This window comes from Pleurodeles waltl, chromosome 11, assembly GCF_031143425.1.
Source record: "Pleurodeles waltl isolate 20211129_DDA chromosome 11, aPleWal1.hap1.20221129, whole genome shotgun sequence".
NCBI lineage: Eukaryota > Metazoa > Chordata > Amphibia > Caudata > Salamandridae > Pleurodeles > Pleurodeles waltl.
This window is the reverse complement of record NC_090450.1, coordinates 503,823,611-503,848,279: the sequence shown is the minus strand read 5'-3', so window position 1 is coordinate 503,848,279 and position 24,669 is coordinate 503,823,611. Positions and strand designations below refer to the sequence as shown.

The 24,669-nt window shown below is 44.6% G+C and overlaps 1 protein-coding gene across 2 annotated transcripts in view; it reads left to right on the top strand.

The window, feature by feature from the left end:
• The window catches only part of SCLY (selenocysteine lyase), a 201,795-nt gene that overhangs the window by 17,587 nt on the left and 159,539 nt on the right, over positions 1–24,669 (top strand). For both annotated transcript variants that reach the window (XM_069213881.1, XM_069213883.1), the window contains exons 4-6: positions 5,168–5,268; positions 12,849–13,032; positions 13,143–13,270. In XM_069213881.1, the coding sequence (XP_069069982.1) occupies positions 5,168–5,268; positions 12,849–13,032; positions 13,143–13,270 (413 nt within the window). The remainder of the gene's footprint in view (positions 1–5,167; positions 5,269–12,848; positions 13,033–13,142; positions 13,271–24,669) is intronic.

Genomic DNA, 24,669 nt, shown 5'->3' with positions numbered 1-24,669 from the left:
AGAATCCAGAAATGGTATAAGCAAGAAAGTGCTTACTTTCTAAAAGTGGCATTTTCAAACACACAGGGCCTGATTCTAACTTTGGAGGACGGTGTTAAACCGTCCCAAAAGTGGCGGATATACCACCTACCGTATTACGAGTCCATTATATCCTATGGAACTCGTAATACGGTAGGTGGTATATCCGCCACTTTTGGGACGGTTTAACACCGTCCTCCAAAGTTAGAATCAGGCCCACAATCTTAAAATCAACTTTACTAAAAGATGTATTTTTAAATTGTGAGCTCAGAGACCCCAAACTCCACATGTCCATCCGCTCCCAAACGGAATCTAAACTTTAATCAGATTTAAAGGTACCCCCCATGTTAACCTATGAGAGGGACAAGCCTTGTAACAGTGAAAAACGAATTTAGTAATATTTCACTGTCAGGACATATAAAACACATTATTACTATATGTCCTACCTTAACCATACAGTGCACCCTTCCCTTGGGGCTACCTAGGGCCTACCTTAGGGGTTTCTTACATGTAAGAAAAGGGAAGGTTTAGGCCTGGCAAGTGGGTACACTTGCCAAGTCGAATTTAAAGTTAAAACTGCACACACAGACACTGCAATGGCAGGTCTGAGACATGATTACAGAGCTACTTATGTGGGTGGCACAACCAGTGCTGCAGGCCCACAAGTAGCATTTGATTTACAGGCCCTGGCAACCTCCAGTGCACTTTACTAGGGACTTACTAGTAAATCAAATATGCCAATCATGGATAAGCCGATTACATACACATTTTGTAAAGGAACTCTTGCACTTTAGCACTGGTTAGCAGTGGTAAAGTGCCCAGAGTAACAAAAACAGTAAAATCAGAGTCCAGCACACATCAACAACCTGGGAAACAGAGGCAAAAAGTTAAGGGAGACCATGCCAAGGATGAAAAGTCTTTAACACGTGTCCCCCCAGCTGAAAGTGGGGAGCAACTACCCAGCCTCATGGGAGTTCTCATCACTAAGGCAGAAGAACCTGGACAGACCATCAGCATTGGCGTGCTTTGTACCAACACGGTGTTCCACCGTAAAGTCCATCCCCTGTAGGGAAATGGTCCACCTCAACAGTTATGGATTCTAACCCCTCATCTGCGTTAACCATCTGAGGGGCCTGTGGTCGGTCTAAACTCGGAAGTGATTCCCAAACAAGTAGGGTCTTAGCTTCTTCAGTGCCCAGACCACAGCAAACGCTTCACGTTCTATGGCACGCCACCTACGTTCCCTGGGTAGTAACCTCCTGCTAATGAAGGCTACCGGTTGATCTAGGCCCTCTTCGTTAAGCTGTGAGAGTACTGCTCCAATACCATGCTCTGAGGCGTCTGTTTGCACAACAAACTCCTTGGAGTAGTCAGGTGCCTTCAGCACAGGTGCTGTGCACATGGCAGCCTTCAGGGCGTCAAAAGCATTCTGGCAAGCCTCTGTCCAGATCGCTTTCCTGGGTTGCTTCTTAGAAGTCAACTCAGTTAAGGGGGTAACAATGGTACCATATCCCTTAACAAACCTCCTGTAATATCCTCTGAGACCTAAAAAGGCTCTCACTTCAGTCTGGGTCTTGGAAGGCTCCCAAGCCAGAATTGTGTCAATCTTAGGCTGTAGGGGTGCCACCTGGCCACTCCCCACCTGGTGTCCTAAATACACCACAGAACCCTGCCCTATTTGGCACTTGCTCACCTTAATAATGAGGCCTGGCTTCTGCAGGGCCTCTAACACTCTCCAGAGGTGTTGCAGGTGTTCCTCCCATGTGGAACTAAACACTGCACTGTCATCCAGGTAGCTGGCACTGAAATCATCCAGCCCAGCCAACACCTGGTTGACCAACCTCTGAAAGGTGGCAGGGGCATTCTTCATCCCAAATGGCATCACTTTAAATTGAAAGTGTCCATCTGGGGTACAGAATGCTGACCTCTCCTTGGCCCCTCAGTTAAGGCAATCTGCCAGTACCCAGATGTTAAATCAAACGTACTGAGGTACTTGGCAGCTCCCAACCAGTCAATGAGCTCATCAGCTCGGGGGATGGGGTGTGCGTCAGTCTTGCTGACTTTATTGAGTCCCTGGTAGTCCACACAGAACTTGAGTTCTGGAGTGGCACCAGGTGCTGCAGCCTTTGGGACCAATACCAATGGGCTGGCCCAAGGACTGCTGGAGTGCTCCTTAATGCATGCCCTGACCCTATCAGTCACCCTGTAAACCTTCTGTTTAATGGGTGTACTGTCCCCAGTGTCCACATCATGTGTGCACAAGTGTGTGACTCCTGGGATCAGGGAATACAGTGAGGAAAAATGTCACAACACATGGTGACAGTCACCTTGCTGCTCCACAGTCAGGGAGGGGATCACTCCCTCCACTGACCCATCTTATTGGCCTGCAGACGCTCAGGAAGAGGCTCACTCTCCTCCTCTACCCCATCCTCTGACACAAGGAGCATGGACAGTTCAGTCTGCTAAAAGTGAGGTTTGAGGCGGTTGACATGCAGAACCCTTAAAGAGTTCTTTGGAGACCACAAGTCCACCAGGTAGGTGACTTCACTCTTGCGCTCCACCACCTCAAATGGCCCAGTCCACTTGTCCTGGAATGCACTAGGCTTCTCTGGTGCCATCACCCACACTTTGTGTCCAGGTTGAAACTCGACCAGAGTGGCATTCTGGTCATACCAGCGTATCATGTCTTCCTGGCTTGCTTCCAGGTTCTCCTGTGCGGGACTCCTGAAGCGAGCAGTCTGGTTTCTCAGAGCCAGCATGTAACTGAATACATCCTGGGCAGGGTTTACTTGGAGCTTTCTCCAAAACTTCCTTAACCAGACTCAAAGGTCCCCTCACAGGGTGGCCATAAATCAGCTCAAAGGGACTAAACCCAAGTCCCTTTTGAGGCACCTTCCTGTAGGCGTACAGAAGGCATGGCAAGAGGGCGTCCCGCTTCCACCTCAAGGGCTCTAGCAGGCCCATGATCATGACTTTTAAGGTGCAGTTGAATCTCTCAACCAGACCATTACTTTGGGAGCAGTAAGGGGTGGTGAACTTGTAGGTTACCCCACACTCCTTCCACTGAGACTTCATATACATGGATATGAAGTTGGTACCCCTATCAGATACCACTTCCTTGGGGAACCCCATGCGGGTAAAAAACCCCATCAAAGAACGACCCACCACAGGGGAAGTGATTGATCTCAAAGGAATGGCTTGTGGGTACCAGGTGGCATGGTCCACCAAGACCAGGATACACCTGTTGCCCATGGCTTTCTTGGGATCCAGAGGCCCCACAATGTCAATGCCTACCCTCTCAAAGGAAGTACTGACAACAGGCAAAGGTTGGAGGGGAGCCTTACATTCCTCCCACTCTTGCCACTTGCCTGGCAAGTCTGACAACCTGTAAAACACATTACTATATGTCCTACCTTAACCATTCACTTCACCCTGCCCTTGGAGCTACCTAGGGCCTACCTTAGGGGTGTCTTACATGTAAGAAAAGGGAAGGTTTAGGCCTAGCAAGTGGATACACTTGCCATGTCGAATTTACAGTTAAAACTGCTCACAGACACTGCAATGGCAGGTCTGAGTCATGATTACAGAGCTACTTATGTGGGTGGCACAACCAGTGCTGCAGGCCCACTAGTAGCATTTGACTTACAGGCCCTGGCACCTCCAGTGCACTTTACTGGGGACTTACTAATAAATCAGATATGCCAATCATGGATAACCCAATTACATACACATTGTGTAAAGGAGCACTTGCACTTTAGCTCTGAATAGCAGTGGTAAAGTGCCCAGAGAAACAAAAACAGTAAAATCAGAGTCCAGCACCCATCAACAACCTGGGAAACAGAGGCAAAATGTTAAGGGAGACCACGCCAAGGATGAAAAGTCAAACAACCACCATTATGAAAATGGCAGAACTTTACCAGGATGGGTAATGAACATCCTCTCATGGTTGTCCACAAGTTATGAAAAATTACCCTGTTGTGCCATAGTCAGCATTTTATCATGCACAGCAGTGGGTGAAACACAGGCATACACTCCTTGTCCACTCACATATACTCACACACATATGGATTCACAGAAACACACCTTATTGGCGCTGCCCTATTTATTCTGGTACACTCTGTTGCCTTTCCTCTCCTCCATATGACTCGGTTGCTGCTACCCAGTTGGTGCTATCAGAGGTGGGGTGTGGGAGCATAATGACTCGAACAGCACAGTGGAGTGGGCGGTGGGAATGCATTGGGATAGGGCACAAGGAGGAGCAACTCAGGGGGAGTGGACAAACAGGATACCTCAGGGAAGGGGTTGTAGGAAGGGCAGGTGAAAGTGCATTGCAGGGCAGAGGACAAGTAAGAGTGCCTCGCTTGGCAGAGTGCGGCACCCAAGGTGTGTTCCTGAAGTTGACATGGGAGGGGAAAGCATGTGTTCCTCAGATAGCAAATAAATGAGAGTAAAAGTAGGTGAGCATTGACAACCGGAGGAAGCCTTAGTGGAAGAAAATTGGATATGCTTTGGACAGCGGACGTGAAGGGAGCCGACTAGAGATTTTCCGATGGCCAGAGGAAAGCGGGTGGTGGACGTCATGGGTGAATTCGGGGATAGGAGGGTAGTTCTTGCCGTTGGGAGAACTACTGATAGAGCAGTGAGATTCCTCTTTGATGAGAAGATACCTTTTTAGTATGTTTCTTCTGTTTTTTTCTTTCTCGCAACACTTTAAGGGGAACTCTTTTTTTTTTTTTTTTTTTTTTTTTTAACCTTTGCAGTGCAGCTCAAGGGTATTTTCGTTCCTCTGTATAGCAACCATTATTGGTTTTCCCCCAGCAATATGTCGCGGAGCCCGTTTTCAAGAACCTCACTTAATGTTCACCAGGAGTGCATTGCGACCAAGTCTAAAACCATGTTTAACATTTTATGTGTACCCTTTTATACTATTCCGGGCCTGATAGTACTGGTTGGTAATGTGCTATGTAAACATTACACGTTGGTGAGTAGTTTATAATTGGTCTCAGGTAGAGATCTACTTGCCATACACCTGTCACTGCAGTTCTTGATCAAGCACATTGTCAAGATAGTAGGCTGCATTGTGAAAACTGGAGTTAACTGGTGTACTTCATTGAAAAAGACAAGGAACTGTTCCTTTTGGTTTCCACAGGTCAGAAGGCAAAGGAGATTATAGGCCTCGCCCGTGAGAATGTGGCACTGATGGTTAGAGGAAGACCTGAGGACATCATCTTCACCTCCGGGGGCACAGAGGTATGCTCTGTCCATTCTATACTCCTATGAAGAGGCCTTTCTGAGCAGTGCCACAGAGATTGTCATGCAGGCTGTTAAAACCTACAACTGTAACTTTGTGATCTGGAGTTTCATTTGGTAAAATAAGAAGCAGAGCTGGATTTTGCACAACACTTATTGACCCAAACCTATGGCCCAGTCCTCACAGCAAACGTTGAGAAAGCCTAGCATGCCTGTGTCAGAATTAAGCATCTTCCTTGAAGCTATGCCTGGGGTGGCAGTGTGTCATAGTTAGATTTAATTGTGAGCTGTGTCTGCTTTTTATCCTTGGCATTTGGGCTTGAGTGTGGGTAGGTCGTCACTCAGGATTATCTAGCATGATTTGCTTCTTGGTTTCACTCTCTCATCACAGTTGTTACACCGTATCCTGCACATGGGCTTTTGAATTTTATTTAATTTTTCCTTATCATTTTTGTTGAAAGGCGTGCATTGAAATAAGTTAATAGAATTTGTCTCATACCAGCAATTCGTCTTAGTATTTTGAGCTGTTAGATAACAAAAGACCCTGCTGCTTTCCCTATGATTGGAAAGCATTTTGATTGTTACAAGGAACTACACTTGCTTTTTTATTTTTATTGTAATTTAAATAAACATAATGTCTTTACAGTATCTGAGTGTAATGTTAGGAGTCGACCAGTTGCAGGTCTGGTTCCTCGTCATCAGGAATTAATTGTTAAATTATTGCTTAAACTGCTCAGCTACACCATCTGTGTTGATATGCTATACTATAATATCGACACTACGTTCCTTGAACAAATTCAGCCCAGTTATAATAATTGTATATGTTACATGTTTTCTGTATATTTTTAGAATCTGAAAATAGTTTTGCTTTTTTACAGTGCTTTACACCTCACTAATGCCACCTATGAGAACTATAAATAAAAATAGATACCGTTATGCAATATAATAATATTCGTTACTGGCCTGAGAAAGATGGACTACAGGTGCACGTTAACTCACTGAGCACGCTAGTTGACAGATAAGAGTTGGTCTCTGGGTGTGAGAAATAGCTAATAGCCCGAATGTACAGTGATTAAGAAAAATTACCCTTGTAGTTTTGAGTGCCTTTCAAAAAGGTTTAATGACTAACAGTAGTGCATAGACAATTGACATGAATTATGCACATTCTCCACTGTAGTTTAATGTGCTTTGTGTTCCCGTGTGTCAAATACTGCCCAGGCATCTGATCTCAATCCTGTGTTCACGAACACTATTTTTTTTCTTTGTTTGCACCTTTCAGGAGGGTCATAATGCCTGATGCTCTAGTAGTGGGGGTTATAGGGAGCAAGCCTTGTCATGCAACACAAACAAGCCCATTACTGTATGGCACTGCAACTTTTAACAGCTTTATCAAATCCCCATTGCAATATGGCATCTGCTCAAAGAAAACATACAGTGTGTGTGTAGATCGATTTGCACTCTCCTCATATTGGGATCAGACAGCATCACTAGCAGTCAGCAGTGCTGTCCCAGTCACTTACAGGGTTGGGGATAGCAATAAGGGCCACACCAAAACTGCTCTCTGGCAGCACTGAGCTCACAGGTTTCTTGGTGGCCATGTTACATTCATTCATGCTTCTTGAAAAGAAAAACAAGCAAGAGTTGTCCGGAACTCCAATGTGCAGCTTTTATTGTGCCTTGGACTGTGGTGTCTTGGAAAGAGACCCATATTTTTTTAGGTCGAGCGTATTCTATCTGTGGGGTTTTAACCATGCCACCGCACGCCCGTCACTATCACTCGTTCATGGACTTGTCTTTCAAAAATCCTTTGTTATCATTGGTAAATGCTTTGTGCTTGTCCCCCCTTGGGGCAGTTTTGTTACTGCCTTGGCTGTCGACCCTGTTAAATAGATAATTGCATGTTTGCCAATACGTTTTCCTGCGAGCAAACTTCTTTTTCCTTCTGTGTCTCTCCTTAACGCTCATGCTCATGGTGGCCATGACGCTTTGAATCGGCTAGCCTCTGTCAACTGTATTTGTTCTTGGTAGTTTTTTGGAGTGGATGGCACCTGTTTGAGGATGGAACTGCCTATTTTAATTCTTAAACAGAAGCACGCAGGAGATGCATCTATCAAGCTCACATCCTGACTTGCCCCTTCCTGCGTACCTTTTTCCTTGTCATCATATTTTCACTAACCTTGTACAGAAGTGATTAAAACCTACATGGACACAAATGCTGTGTTACAGGGTTCTGGTGTGGGGGAGTCCCAAGAATATTTATGTGCTAGGTTTTGTCTTGGTGGAGGCACAGATTTCTTCACTACCTTGCAACAGCTCGCCAACTCCTGAATCATTTCTTGAACAAAATACCTGCAGTGTATCTCACAGATTCACCAGGACGCAGACTTCCTGGGATGATAGATGTCAGCACGGCAGATAAGAAGCAGACAATCCAGGCCTCTCAGGTTCAAACTGTGATGAGATGCTTTTCTTAAACACAAGTCAAGCTGGAGTACATTGCCACATACCCAGCCCAGTCTCTGTGTTGCTCCGGCACAGTGAGATGCTGATCATATACAACGATCTCCGTTACTAAGAGATAAGGGGAGAGTCAGTAAAGCCCCTCCTACAGAACCACAGTTCAGTAGTAGCCTACAGTTGGAAGTATAAATTGGAGGGTTGCACACATCTTCATGGATAGAAGGTGCAGCCCCATAGGTGACTGACACCCAGTACACATTCCAAAAAAAATAGAAGCCTAGGTGAGATTAAAAAGGTTACAACAGCACCATTTTGCAGTGTCTGTGATGCTTTCCCAATAAATGAGCATCTTTAAAGGGGTCATCTGCTGAACAATTTTAATATAGATCTGAAAACTCCAATTGATATTGTCAAAGAAAGCAATATTCTAGGATGCCTATTGTTTGTGATTGTTAGAGATTCAAGCCCGGTTGAAGAAAATTGTGTACTTAAGTACACTGGATGGCCACTTTTTAATGGATGGGTAACTATAACAATGCCACTTTGCAGTTCTCAGTATTCATTTACATTTGTGGAATCTTCAGTACCAAAGATCCTATAACTTTCCTCCCCTACTATTTCTTTTCTGTTCTGACCTTTCTGTAAACCCGCCTGTACCTGTTTTAATACATAATTTGGTTTTACAGAAATATACACGTTTTAGTATGACCATATATAACCATCATTCATTATTTTACTTTCAATTACATTTAGACTAATTTGACTTGTACATTACACCTACTGCTCCTTTCTAAGGAAGAGCTGCAGAAAGCTTATGTTTACCTCAGCTAAAGTGTGGATTTGGCCCTGCATATTTTGGTCAGGGCCTACAAGGCCCTTTGGAGTCTGGTTCCTTTGGAGGAGGGTGGACCACAGTAGATGTACCTTAATTCATAGGAAAAATAAAAAGTATGGTTAATCTTTAGCTGCTAAGTTCCTTTAATTAAACAATGACAGTAGCTAATTTTGATTCAAAGTTAGCTTTTGAATAGACAACACAGACTCAACTATTCCACACACTTGGGATTTCATATGAGATGAGCACTGTTGATAGAAGAAATCTGATTATCTCAAGAAGTGACTGTGCTACAGTTGTGAACATATGCAGCAAGCAGTTCAGTACCTTTATCAACTTTCCATTAAGTAATATATCCTTCAGTTATATTTTGTCCCACCTTCATGGCACTTTCATGTCTTGAGCATCTTCAAAATGTGCGTGTCTTGTTTTAGGTTTTAGGTATTTCATGGAATTTTATGGTGGCTGTTATTTCCCACAAACAAACAATATTTAGATAACACCCATTGAGAGATGAGGTGGGCGCTCTGGCAACAACGCAGGAGGCCGTAGTGACAATGTTTCCGCGACACCTGAAGAGGGTGTACTGTGGTGGCACCCGCTGTGAGCCGGACTGGGTACAAGCCCACCTACAAGCCTTGGAGGTCCCTAGGTTGGGAGAGAATATGGCTGAGGAGTTGGAGCTAGGCATCACGCTGAATGAACTGTGGGAGGCACTACAAGTACTCTCATGATCTAAGGCACCCCGGGGCATGAATTTCCCATCCAGTTTTATCAAGCATTTTCAGCGGCAGTCACACAAAAACTGCTCCAGGTGTTTTTGGAGGCTGAGAAGCTGGGACAGCTTCTGCCTGGCATGAGAAAAGGACTCATCAATATGATGCACAAACTGAGGGGAGATGGCTCAGACCCGTCAGCGTATCCTTCTATTACAATGAATAACTCCGATGTTAAGATCCTATCTAAATTGTTGGCCAGTCGTGTACGCCCTCCAATGTGTGGTTTGGTCCACCCTGATCAGTGTGGCTTCCTGCTGGTTGGTAGTATGACATTGAGCTTGAGGAGACTGATGCACATTCTGCATGAAGTGGAGGGTGCCCAGGAGGACATGGCGTTGGCCTCCGTTGAATCAAAAAAGCATTCAATACAGGGGCCTGGGTATATCTCTTGGGGGTCATGGAGGCTAAGGAGTTCGGTCTCCGATTCCGTGCCTCGATACGCTTGCTGTACACTACTCCGGGTGCGTGGGTCAGGACGGGAGGTACTGCTGTTACCGGTGGGGTGTTGAGCAGAGGACTAGGTAGTGCTGCCCCCGTCACCTCTTTTGTTTGCCCTGGTAATGGAGCCTTTAGCCATTCATCTCTGAGGGGTCATGCACAGCTGGGGGATTGAGCTGAGGCAAGTAGACATATGATGTCCCTTTATGCCAACAATGCGTTGTTTTATCTGCATGCTACAAAGAAGTCTTTGCCAAAGTGCTGCAGCTTCTGGAAGACTTTGGTGAGGTGTCAGGCTCATGCACAATAGGGTAAAGTCATTGTAAGTCATTGTTGTTTCAGTTGGCACCCCTGGTGGGGGTGCCTGCAGAGCAGCTCCCGGACCTGGGGTTGTGGTGGGAGTTGGCCTGGTCCTGTAATCCATGAGTGATGGTGGCCACACAGAGACAGAGCAATTGCGGCATAATGGTGAGAGGAATTTGACTTCTCTGTAGGAATTGTTGTGATTGTGGAATACTTTGCTGCTGTTGCTAATGGGTAGAATAGCTGTGGCTAAAATGGCGTTGCTGCCACATTGCTTGTACACTATTCAGAACTGTGTGCGTCCACTGCGGCAGGGATTTTCTGGAGGTTGAACATCTGTTATAGATGTAATTTAAGGAATGAAGTGGTTACACACCTGGAAGTTTGTCACACTGTGGAAAAGAAGTACTAATAAGATGAATGATTCATGAAAATTGAAACATTTTGGTTATTAAGATGGATGGAACAAAACTATGATAATATTAAGAATGGAGACTTCTTGCAGTACCCGAAGTAGTTGATAAGGTGACGTGTGTAGTTTTCTATATGCGCACATGGTGTGGGACAGAATATTTGCCATTGCTGCCTGGCAGAATGTCTTAGCCCTCCTAGCTTCTATCATTCATCATCAACATACTTCTGAGAAAAGAACCTTGACATACCTGGACCTTTGCTCTAGGGCTTGCCTTACTTGCATTGGTACTTGGTGTGGGGAGCAGAGTTGTGTCAGTGGCTGATTCAGAGTGACCCCTGACTCTGGCACGTTCATCTCTGTCATCATGCTTCATACATAGTACAGAAACCTTGTGATGTCTGTAATTTTGCATCTAGCTGTCAGTGCCAAAAGGTACATACTGCCTAGTTAACTCCAGAGAATGCACTACTCTCTCAGCTAGTTTCCAGTTATCTCTTTGTCTTCTCTATATGTACTTCAAACATGGCTTGTGAATTATTGCAGAGACTTAGCTGGAACAGCGCTTCCCATAATTGTCCTGACGGTCATGCAGGAAAACACTTCATGACAAACTTGTGTACCTGTGCAGATTCTATGGACTATACAAAATGTTGTAAGATAAAATACAAATAAAATGTGCTGATCAGAAAGGCATATCTTGTGCAGTCAACTCTACATCTGATATCACATATGATTACACACTTACTAAACCACCAATGGAAGCAGTAACCCTTCTGCAGATTCACAGGGGTTGGAATTTAAAGTACTTGAAGGGACCGATAGAGCTACACAGCTGCAGCATGTCCCAAATTCCAGGTGTAGTACTTCAGCAAATCCTTCAAGAGATATTATTGTATTTTTTTAAGCCAATTGAAACAGTGGCGTAGCAAGGGTGTCGGTAGTGTAAGCAATAAAAATGGGCCTTCATTTCTGTTGATTGGGTATTGAAACAGCGTGTTACTCAGTGTTCTTTGGCCACTCAGGCCAGTGGTGCACTCTCTGCACCATTGATAGCTACACTCCTTATTTACACCACCTACATTAACCAGCCATTGGCATTTTTGGTTTGCTGGGGTGCAGGTAGTACCAATTTAGGTTTCCAGTAGCACTGGTGTGGACCTGATGAACATGGTGGCGTTGTTCCAGAAACTGCGTGCGCAGGTGGAATAGGCCTGCTGTCTTGTTTTTTTTTCCTTTTATACATGTCTTAATCTGACATCTAATGATGTCCAGGCTGGGTGTGTACCACAAACTACTAGAGATAGTGAGCTTGTCTGCAAGATAATAAAGGGTGCTGATCATGATAGCTTTGGAAGGAATACATCTTGTTTTGAAGTTGGTGCGGCCAGCAAAGGGAGTTGATGGAGTTGTATCAAGATGTAGGGGATATGATCAAGTTTCTTTAGGCCCTAGAAGAGTCGTGCTGCAGCGTGTAGGATGCGCTTAAGGGTGCCGGTATGAAGTCTGGGAGGCCATGGAAAAGAGCATTACTACCATCCAGATTCAAGAATACAAAGGCTTGATGAGCATTTCTGAAGTCACTTTCTGGTCTTTACAAGAGAGAGCTGGTACCAGGCAGTCTTTGTTTTTTTTAGCATTGTGTTCTTCGAGGGTGAGATTGGTGTCCAGTGTACACCATAGTGACTTGGCATTCGATGACAGTTGGGGTATGAAACTTTTGAAGTTAATATCACCAAGCCCAGTTTGTACTGTATCTTGTTTTTTGGTCTTAACAAATTACAAGAATTAAATTCTGTCTGTCTTGGTTGGGTCAAACTTCAAATAAGTGCTGGACATCCAGGTCTGGATGATGTGCAAGAAGTGTTTGAGTCGTTAGATATCTGAAGCAGAGGATACATTTACATAAAGTTGAGAATCACTGTCACATTGTTGAATCTATGTGCTGTTGTCTGTGAGTAGAGCACCAAGCAGCTTTGTGTGTTTGAAGATGAGAGGAGCTCTTTGGAACGCCACCTCTGATGACCAATTTTTGTGACCTGAAGGTGTCCATGTGAACAAACTGGTTTCGGTTGGAAAGGTGATGTATCTGTCCAGTACAGATTGCTTTACTTTCAAGTCACTGAATGTCTATGGAAAACTGAGATTATATCACATCTGGGCTTTTAAAGTACTCTAGATGAAAGAAAATAATCTGTTCACATTTATATTACTTCAGCAGTTTAACCTCGCGCCTGTGATCTTCCTCTCCTTTACTTACACAGTTAGCTGCCTCCTTAATTAAATATATGAAGCCATGGGCGTTGCTTGGCTTTGCATTCCAGATTTTACTGTCTCTTCTATCTTTTTACAGGCCAATAATTTGGTTTTCCATTCAGTACTCAAGTATTTCCAGGAATTCAAGGAGATGAGCCAGTGTGGCTCTGATCATGATTACAATGCCTTGTTGGGCGGAGTGCCACATTTCATCACCTCTAGCGTGGAGCATGACTCTGTGCGTTTGCCACTAGAGCACTTGGTGAAGCTACAAGTTGCAGGTCAGTGGGTTAGCGTTACATACCACAAGATTGAGTGAACAGAATTATGTTTTTTATGGGACACTTCTAATGCATGTAATGGCATAGGATGTTCCTATTCTTTTTTACAGATGCCACGTTTGTCAAGGTGTCTCAGGTGAGTGGGCAAGCAGAAGTGGAGGATGTCATTGCAGCAATCCGTCCAAGCACATGCCTTGTGTCCATCATGTTGGCTAATAATGAGACCGGAGTCATCATGGTAGGTTGATGGTTGTTTACTATCTTTTCCCATTTTAGTTCACTGCTTTTATTTACCAAGATAAATTTGGCATGCCATGTTTGGTTTGCCATGGTGACCTCTTTATGTCCTGTTCTGTAGGTCACCTAATAAAAAGTTATCTCCATACAACTGTTTTCTGACCTTTTCTTGTTGATCCTTGTCTTCTCATGTATTTCTTTCTCATAGTTGCTTGTACATGTGTATATCTCAGTATCTAGGGTTTGGAGTTGAAAAGTACAGGTCCTTTTCTCCAAAAGTTAATCGTTTGAGTAGGTAACCATGGGTTTGCCTGGCATCCGTTTCCCTCATACAAAGCTCATGGTCTCTGACAGTTCCAGAAATTATCCTTTTCTCTATCGGTGACTCTTTCTTTCTCTATTGGCGTTTCGCCACAAGTTCAGCACTTCTTGAGGAAAATAGAAAGTAACATATTTTGTCATTCCTTCTTACTCACATACGTTGCTGATAAGGATGAATAACCTAGAGTTAGTGGTTCAGATGTGATTGACATCCTATTGAGATACAGACAATACATTTTAAACCTTTTTTCACCTTGAAAAGTGGATCAGGGCAGTGTGGTTACTGACTGTACTGGCGGCTGACGACGAGGGCCTCACACATTTCTATCTGTACCAGTTTGTATAAGGTCCCTTTTGTTGCTTCTTAGTGAAATTCTGCCACAACCCCATACCTATTGTCCTGTAGCTTCATAATGTCTGGGACATGGTTGTAAGATGTATGCTGGATGTGTGTACATTGTGCCCTTCACAGGTAGACTGGTGCTGCACAAAATGCTATTTTCCTTTATGGTGAGCTGGTAGTTGCTATTTCAGACATCCCAGCCTCTACCTATAATCTACTTATACCCCTCTCCGAAACCTGTGTACCTTTTTAACGGGGAGAATCCTGCCATTTCCCTTTGCCTGAATGTACGTTTTTTTTTGTTCTAGGTGAAACACTCTGTCCTCCTTTTTCTGTGTTGTGGCAGCCTCCCATGGCAACAAAAGATAACGCAGGCCTCAGTATAAAGCAAATACAAGTAACACCTTGACTTGTCAGAACTGGTCTGACTGGTTTCTGGGATTCAACACTCACGAAATCCATGGCACTCCTCCAGGATTGGAGGAGCACCTTACTGTACGGATAAACAAGACCTCCCGGTTGCTCTTGCATCCCATTTGACCAAAATAGGGTTGTTAGAAATGGAGGTTCTAGTTGGCAGTGGTTTGCACCCTGTCCAAGTAGGGACCCCCACTCTAGTCAGGGTAAGGGAACCACATAGCTAAGATACCCCCTGGGTAGCTTGGCACGAGCAGTCAGGCAAATCTCAAAGCAATGTGTAAAGCATTTGTACACACACACACACACAGTAATGCAGTAAAAACACTACAAAAGGACTCCACACCAGTTTAGAGAAATAGACACTATTTAAACAAGACCACAAAAATCCAACATAAATGAGTAAAGATATCACTTTCTTAAAGGTTTCAATGAATCTTAATCCATAGGAATCAATAATTGTATCTTTTTAGCATGAAGTACCTGGGATGTGTGAAAAACAAAGATGATGCAGGCCGCAGGGGAGGTGAGATGCCAAAAAGCAAAGCTAGGTGTGTTGGTTCCTTAGTGCGCAGGGGAGGTAATGTGTTGATTCTTTCCTCGCCAGAAAGGCGATGCATCGGTTCTTTACTGGAAGGGGAGGTGATGCGTTGATTCTGTCCTCGCAGGAATGGCGATTTATTGATTTCCAGATGCACAGCCTCGGTTTCTTACTGCGGCGTGGGGTAGCTGAGAAATTGACACCCGGGGCCGATGCTTGGTAAATCCGGATGTGCTGTGTTGATGGAGCTGCAGTGAAACAGGTGTTGCCTTGATTCTGCAGCTGTGAGACAGGTGCTTTGTGGATTCTCCAGCTGTGGCACAGGCCCTGCATTGGTTTTTCCACCACAGTGTGTGGGTGGGTGGGTTTCCTCATTCAGGTCACCAGCTTACACTTCCAAGGACCCAGGGACTGGAGTTGCCACTACATGGCAAGTCAGGACTCTCAGCAGAAGAGCCCAGGCACTGGCAGATGAAGATTTTGATGTTGCTGAGACTTCTTAACAGGAGGCAAGCTCAGTTCAAGCCCTTGGAGAACCTTGGAACGCAGGATGTAGAAAGCAAAGTCCAGTCCTTCCACTTCCAGGACAGAAGCAGCAAGCAGCAGGCCAGCACAACAAAGGAACAGGCAGAGTGGCAGTCCCTCCTACACCATCTAGCTCTTCCTCCTGTCAGAATGTCCTCAGTCCAGAAGTGTTGTAACTTTGTAGTGTCAGAGGTCCAGTACTTATACCCATTTCTTCTTCTGAAGTAGGCAAGCTTCAAAGGAAAGTCCTTGTAGTGCACAAAACCTTGCCTTTCCTGCCCTGGCCCCAGACCCAATCCAGGGGGCTTGAGACTGCTTTGTGTAAGGACAGGCACAGCCCTAGTCAGGTGCAATTGTCAGCTCCTCCCACCACTCTAGTCCAGGAAGACGCATCAGGATATGCAGGGCACACCTCCCCTTCCTTTGTGTATTCCACAGACAGGCAGAGGCACAGAATGGTTAAGCAAGATAATGGCCACTTTCTAAAAGTGGCATTTTCAAACTTGCAATTTAAAAGCCAACTTCAATAAAAGATGTATTTTTACATTTTGATTTCAGAGACCCCAGACTTCCCATCTCTATCTGCTCCCAATGGGAAATTACGCTCAAAATATATTTCAAGGCGATCCACATGTTACCCGTTGGGAGAAATAGTCCTTACAATAGTGAAAACCTAATTTAGCAGTGTTTCACTATCAGGACATGTAAAACACACTAATACATGTCCTACCTTCTAAATATACTACACCCAGACCATGGGGCTGCCCTGGGTCTACCTTAGGTGTGACTTACATGTAGTAAAAGGGAAGATTTGGGGCTAGCAAGTCGGTGCACTTGTCAGGCCGAACTGGCAGTTCATAACTGCACACACAGGCACGTGAGTGGCAGGCCTGAGACATGTTAATAGGGGTACTCCTGTGGGTGGCACAATCATTGCTGCAAGCCCACTAGTAGCATTTGATTTACAGGCCCTGGACACATATGGCGCGCTTATACTAGGGACTGACTAGTAAATAATATGCCAGTCATGGATAAACCAATCACCAGTACCATTTAAACAGAGAGCACTTGCACTATAGCACTGGTCAGCAGTGGCAAAAAGTGCCCAAAGTCCCAAAGCCAGTAAAAACAAAATTCCGCACAGGATCAAAAACAGGAGGTCGGAAGCCAAAAAGACAGGGGAAACCACGCCAAGAGCTCACAGGTCTAACAAGGGTTATAAATACGCGACTGGCCCATCCCCAATTCATTAATTGGTTTCATCTCTGTTGTCTCTCCTGCAAGGTAGAGGCCTGAAAACTATTGGTAGGGAAAGAAGACACCACATAATGGTTTGACTATGTGCTGGATTGGTACCCTCCATCTAGATTAGGACTAAGTGTGCACCTGCCAATGAGCCATGGGTTCAACACAGCTCAGCTTCCCTGGAGGAAGAAAGGAGGACATTCTGGTCAATAAGCAGCTGTAGCATTTCATTGATGCAAGGGTGAGCCTGCACTGTCCCTAAACTGTCTGAGGCCTATAGGGTGCCTCTTTCACCTGCCCATCAACTCAAGAAGGACTAGAAGCTGTCAGACTTCACACTCTAGCTTGGCCCATATTCCACTGACTGAAGGAAGTCACTCTGACTACAGAACCAAACTAACTTTACAACTCTTATGGCTCTGTAGATCTCTTTGCTTGAAGTGCCTAGTTGGGACTGGTAGCATCAGTGCCTGTAGCGGGTTACCCGATTCTTACTTGTATCTCTTAATCCGCTCTGGAAAGTTTTAATCACCATTTGCATCAGTTGCCTTGTATAGCATTGGATTCTTCTGAAATGCTTGGACTCCATTTGACTAGACATGGTCCCTGGTGTGGGGGGATCCTGTAAAATTGTATTCCACAAAATATTACTTCAACAGCACGAACACAGGTGGTTGAACTGGAGACTGTTAAACCTCACTTTCATAAGGAAGTGTGTCCCCAAGATAAGGCACCTCACAGCATGTCAAAATATAGTTAAATAAGTAAGGACACAGTCAATAATTTACTTCTTCTAATTGAGCTCCTGTGAAGAGAGATTCGATTTACAGGTTACTGAGGGAAGCACAAGGGTGAGGCAGGGGGTTACAAAATTCACAGGCACCACCGATGAGCATTTAATTATTATCTCCTGGAATATGGCAGGCGTAAAATCTAAATTGAACAATAAAGATCAGTTAAATACAATAAAATCCATGCAGCGGCTGGCGGAAAGCCGACTGGTAATCCCCAGGTCAGCGCTGCTGTGGCAGATTGAGACCGCCTGCACGGCCAGGCTGTCGGCAACCTGGTGATATCAGCGGACCGACCGCGCCAGCTCTGCCACAGTTGTGATGTGGCGGTCAGACCACCACTGCGGCCCTGGCAGTCCTAGGCCCTCCAGGGTCGAAATGAGGCCCTAACTTTACTAGGGATACCATAAGAGATTGCCTGGGGTTTGATCGCCACAGAAAGATACTATGGCTTCTATATGTAAATGTATTTTTACACGATCTGGGCAATAGCCTACCAGTTTTACATCCCCACAGTATAAGATCTATTTATATGGGGAGAAGAGAAGCCAGTAGCGAGTGTCAGAAAAGAACAAAGACCACAGTGGATAGATACTGTATGTGTGTATTCACCTAGGGGATCCAGGAATACCTGGTAGATGTGACCAACACCCAGGATAGGTTCGTTTTTGTTCGCAAGATTATGCTTAGAACTGCTACACCTTCTTGTGGCATTCCCCAAATCAGATCCACGGACCCTGAACCTCCCAAACAATCCATGTGACCGAAAGGCCAGCCAATCAACAATTCATTTCATGTTATTCTGTAAATTGTATTAAGACATTTGATTTGGTTCACTGTGCCCTCTTCTTTGGACTCATAGCTTCATTCATTACAAGGAGGCCTTCAAATTTTGAATAAATTTGACAAGTATTAAAATGTGTTGTGCAGTTTTAGCTTATATTAAGAAGGCCATCCAAAGACGTAAATCACTGCCACATGTAGCTTGTTTAAGCTATGACGATAGATGCACTGAATATGGTGGTGGCAATTGATTGCCCTTTGTCTTGTTTTCTTGATAGTACTCCATATGATTTCTTTATTTATGGGGACATCCCCCATTTTGCATTTTTAGAATCCTGAAAACTCTGTCACTGGGCTGGAATAACTCATTATGAATTCAATAGGACCCAAATGTATCTTTTATGCAATTTTTAACCGTTTTATTATATGTATGTATGTGAATTTATGGTGTGATTTTTAACTGCTTTATTGTGCTTTTATGGATTAGAATCTAATTCAAATAAAGAATTTGAATGAGTTATAGTGCAGGAAAAGGCATTTTAAAGCTGTATTACAAAAATGTGTAAGGTGTGGTACAGAAATAATAAGGTGCACATGCATAAAGAGTAAATGACATGAAGGCTCTCAGTAAATATGACAATACAGAATAATGTGCAAATCAGAAAATTTTAAGTCCCAAGCGAGCAGCAAAATCGTTAATAACACGTCAGCATCCTTAGTAGCATTGCAGGAAAACTCTGCCTCACCTCCAAAATCTGGGGTTTATTTACAGTTTTCTACATGTGAAATTATTAGGTTCCGCAAAATCATCATGGTCAAGTAAACCAGAGCACCAAACTAGAGCACAGTTCTATAAAATGCAGTATTGCCTTACCATTCAAGCACTATCCCACTACATGAATATTCAATCTGCCCACTCTGTGCCAATGTCAAGCGTAGATGGCAGGGCAAACTAGTTACAAGAACGACAGCAAACTATTGTGAATTAAAGTGTTACACAGTGCTAAAGAAAGGACCTGGAAAATACAACATTTTCAAGAACAGTAAGAACAACAACAGTGAAAATAAGTAAACATGGCTGCTTGATTGCATTCTGCAGAAATAATGAACACAAATAATGGTATTGTTCATGATATTTTATTGCTCCTGTTGGATGAAATCTCTGTATAATATGGGTCCTTTTGTGTTGACTTTGTTATTTTCTCCCATATCTGTGTAGAAAACGAAAGTCAAATCATTTGGATGACATATGATTGTAAACCTTAATGGAAAATATACATTTTCCTAGCTAACGTGAAGAAAGGTTTAAATTCTATTAAGGGCATGAAGAGGAGGATTATGAATCATCTTTCTTCACTTTATTCCACAACAGCCTTATCAACAAATTACCTTTCCCAAGAAACATACGGAAAAGAAAAACACAGAACCATCAACCAGTCAGTAAACAGCCCTCCTTATATTGTCCATCTACACTGTTTATGTCCTCTCTTTTACGACAGATGCTTCCCAACAAGTGAGATCCATTTCAATTCCATTCATTCTAGCTTGGAGACCTCATTCCCTGAAATAATGGCGGCAATACTGTAATATCATGTCAGAAACCTGTTGAACATATTACCAATCAAAAACATGGAGAATAATGTCAGTAAAGTTCAATATCAGCAGAGTGACAAAAAAACAGAAGGTTTGACTGTACAACATGCTCTGTACAATATGCAGCATTATATCAGACATTCACCAGAACCAATAACATTAACATAATTCCTCATATACTTACTCCTTAAGAAGTGTTCAAGAATTCCAGATGGATCTTAACACCTCATTGGGGCGTGTACAAGATATCTTGAAGTGGGTGGGAATAATACTAGCATCCAAAATGCCCAGAAATGCCCGGATCTAGGCAATACTGCCAAAAACCTGTCGCCAGAGCTGCCAGAAGCTTGGAGCACAGACCTCCCAGGCTATTGATGTACCTCGTCGACAAATTTTGTCCATCTTCAACAGGATCAAGTAACTGACCTTGTTCTTCTTTAAGCACTAGACCACGAAGGAGCCTGTCTGAAGTTCCAAGCAGTTTATGTGTACAGACGGCTCTTCTGAGGACCATTTTCCTCCTGGGGATACTCAATCACAACTGGCCCTCCAACCTGATCGGCTTGCATCTGTCTCGATAACTATGTCCGGACTGGAACCAAAGATAGCCCTCATGTTCAAGGCCTCCATATCAGTCAACCACCATGTTATCTCGTCCTTGACTTCGTCTGTTAGAGGAATCACTGCTGAGTAAGGCAACCTTTTGCGCAGGTGCCAGGTTTTCACCCGCAGCAGAGCCCTGTAGTAGAGAGATCCTGGGAAGATGGCTTGGATGGACGATGCCCAGAGGCCCACCAGCCTGGCCAGCTGCTACAGAGACGTGTGAATGGGCCACCATCTTCCGTAGTTCGTGGTGGATTTTTGTCATCTTCTTGGAGGGCAGGCTCAGGGTGAGTCGATCATGAAACCCAGAAAAGTCATTCTGTGAGCTAAGACTAGCAGGGACTTCTGTTTGTTAATGATGATCCCCAATTTGTACAACAAATCCACTGTTGTTTGGTGGTGGGCTTGCAGGGCACAAGGGCCCTGATCCATCAACAAGATTTCGTCAAGATTAAGCATTAAGCAGATGCCTCTGCCTCGGAGGGACTCTACCACTGTTCTGAGAATTTTGGTGAAACACTAGGGGGAGGATGGAAGGCCAAATGGTAGCATTTGTAATTCATAGATTTGAGGGCCCAACGGAATTGCATAGACCTGCAAAGCAGCAGAAACACCAGAAACATGAGATAAGCATCTTTGAGGTCCAACTGAATTTACCAGTCTCCTGGCCTCAAAAAGTTGCGGGGGATGGATATCCTCTATCTTGAAGTGGCGATACAACAGGCACTCATTGAATTCCTTGAGGTTGATCATTGGGTGCTGACTCCCATCTCTCTCCTCCACTAGGAAAATGTGGCTCATGAACCCATTGGGGTGCAAGTCAGAAGGATCAGTCACCCCTTTCCTCAACAAACCCGGGAAAACACCAGAGGACGAGGTTTGACCTACTGCATTTGGGTGCCCACGATTTCCAAGTGAAAACCCTGAGCAGTCTGGAGAACCAAGGCATTGGAAGTCAGCGCCCGCCAGTTGTCTTTGAGCAACTCCAGACACCCTCCCATGTTTAGTTGGGAAGAAAGGAGAGTTCTTACCTTGGGCAGATCTTTGATTGTGGCCTCGACCATCTCCTCTGCCTCTATGGGCGTGATGGAAATGACGGGTGGGATAGAAACCGCTGAGTCCTGCAGGGCTCTGCCACTGGCCTTGATGGGAACCTTGGCCTGGTGGGTGTTGGTGGTAAAGCAGCCTTACAAGCGCCCCCTACCCCGCTTTGCCCCGTGAAAATCTTTGAAGAAAACATCTTCTTAATGGAAGCTTGTGCCTTTTCCAGCGAGTTGAATGTCTGAACAAACTTGCCAAGTTCTTTAACAAATGGGTCCCCAAACAACCCCCCTGCATGCCGGGACCCGCCTCTGATGCAGCCAGATTTCCCAGCTTTGGGTCTACCTTAATGAGGACGGAACGCCTCCTCTCTGCTGAAAGAGCACAATTGGCATTGCCAAGCAAGATAACTGCCTATCGGTCTCAGCCTGAGAGCATTTCCGGGATTTAAGGGCTCCTGACTGCTTGGCCTCCTCCATTATGTTGAGTATCTTGGGCTACATCCAGCAATTTGTCTTGGCATGACTGGCAAGAGTGGTCAGTGCCCTCTTTGGGTCTCTGATATATTTTGCTAGGAAAATGGCCATTCTGTCATCAAGTTCTGGCGTACGGGCGACTTTGACTTCCAGGGATGGATGAGGACTCTCCACCCAGAGGCGGCCGAGCCTCCTTTTCCAGGGGTTTCTGGTGGCGCCCATCCATGTAACCTGCTCCCTCAGTGCTCGGGGACCACATTGAGGACTGGGGTGGACCACATTGTCCGGATCCAACATGTCCTCCACTAAACTATCAGCTTGAGATACAGGAAGGGAGCAGCGGAAGAAGCCTCAAATAGAGGAAGAGCGCCAAGGTCTTGAGCGACCAGGTTCACCTTGCGATTCGTCATCCCCTACCGGCTGAAGAGATCGAACCTTCTGAAAAGGGACATGTTTAGACTGCTGGAACTGAAGGAAGGCTCTTTTTAGACACTCGCAAGTGTCCTTCAACTCCATGATCGTTGGGGTGCTTGCTGGCCTGGCGCTGGAGGCCTGGGTGCCCAGACGCTGTGTCAGGGCCTTGCTGGCAGGCTTGGGTCAACCTGTCAAACTTTTCCTCGAAGGTTACGAGTGCCAGAGAAACTGCATGTTGGATGGAGGCATCTACAGCCTCACAGAATTCCTAATCCAGAGGCAAAAAGGAGGCTGGTTCCTCCTCAAAGTACTCAGAATCAGGTGCCTGCATGATAGACTAAATAGTGGTGCTTGGGAAGCTAGCCATGAAGGGAGTCAGTGACTCAAGCATATGGGACCTGCACCCTAGAAAAGGCCTTAAGGGTACAGCCGGGGCCTGTCCCTGTGGTGCCGAAATATGTGGCCAATGGCCTAAAGCAGTATCTTTTTATGCAAGTAGCCCAGAAGGCTATAGACCCCAAAGATTAGTGCAAGCTACACAAAAAAACTTTGATGGAACCAAGCTGCACGGGACCCGAGGGGTCATTTCACTTACCAGCACCCCCACTGGTATGGCGATCGCCACTCGAACAAAATACACAAAAACCCCTTAATACAGACCACCATGAGGGCGTTGTGGCTTCAAGGCTGGTGGGGCCCCATTGCACTTGGCCAAGACTCCACAGCTCGGGGGCAGACACCATGCCGACTGCTTACACAGCACGCAACACCAGTGGAGCATCTTGACAAGACCCCAGTACCTTCTTGTAGTGTGCAGAGAAACCTGCTGCCATGCAGCCCCATAGAAATTAATGCTGCGCAAGGAGCTGTGAGACATGATCCCGCAGCAACATGTGAAAAGGAAACAATATCGCACAAACAACGTACCACGAGCGCAATAAAAGACAAACCAGTATAAACAAAACACAGTACTACTGTCACATTAATTCCCATATACTCTACTTGACAATCAATAGCAAATATAGACGAGAAGCAAAAAAAGGGCACTTAACTGGCTGCCGGAGCAGTGAATAAAGAGAGGACATACATAATGTAGATGAACTACATGAGGTTCTGTTTACTGATTAGATAATGGTTCTGTTTTTTCTTTTTCCTATGTTTCTTGTATAAGGTAGTTTGTTGCTAAGGCTGCTGTGGAATAAAATGAAAAAAGATGATACATATTTCGAGCCTTCGGTCCTGACATAGAATTAGAATAGAATAGAATAGAATTCAATTTGTTCATAATTTTCCACTTCGTTCTGTGGATTAAATTTCAAATTAGTCTAGCAAAAGCCCACTTTTTGACTGAATGAAACACCTATTGGCTGTACAGTACACCATTTTGGAAGGAAATGAATATGTGTTTTATATAATACAGTATCTGAGTCAGTTTTACAAATTTGGTGATGCAATTAGTATTCCTATAGAAGTTTGCTGTTAAAGTTTGGGTTCCCTTATTGTTTTCAGAAACCATTGGGTGTGTGTAAACCATAGACTGTAACTGCATAGTTTTACCCGAGTAACCACTGTTGCCACTGAAATATATTTAAAATTTCAGTTTATGCTGCCCCAACTACAACGCTGCACACTTAAATAATCCTTATTGACCTGCTACCTATATCAGGCAGTCGCAGAGGCCTTGGGAGTCAAAACGAAACTCCTTACAAATGGAAGTAGGAAGACTGAAAAAACAATTGCCCAGAAATACTCCTTCCCTGAAATCCCAACTATCATCTTTAATTGAGATTTTCCTAGCCTTGGTGTCAGAAAGGCTAGATTTTATTAAAGACAAGGAGGCGAGTATTATGCTTTTCTTTTCATGCTTTATTTTACCAGCAGCCAAGAAACTACAAATCCCAGAATCCATGGGGAAAAAACTACCAAACTGCGTCACAATGGGGTCCACCAATCACATGACGAGCCCCATAATAACTATCTTGACTGGGAGCAACAAGCCCTCTTTTCTTGCGAAAGTCAGTCAATAGAACGATGCGAGAAAAACAACAGTAAACCATAAAGAGTCAAAAATGCTGAGAGGACGTCTATGCAGAATGCCTTGAGGGAAGGATAATCCTGTGAAGATCCTGTTGGTTGAAGAGAAGGTCCAGAAGGGGAGCTGAAGGAAGCTGGTCAGACGGCAGCGTTGTTATTGGTTGCGGTTGAGGCAACTATAATAAAAGAACAGGGAGGGTTAGAAGAGGCAGGATAATACTCGCCTCCTTGTCTTTAATAAAATCTAGCCTTTCTGACACTAAGGCTAGGAAA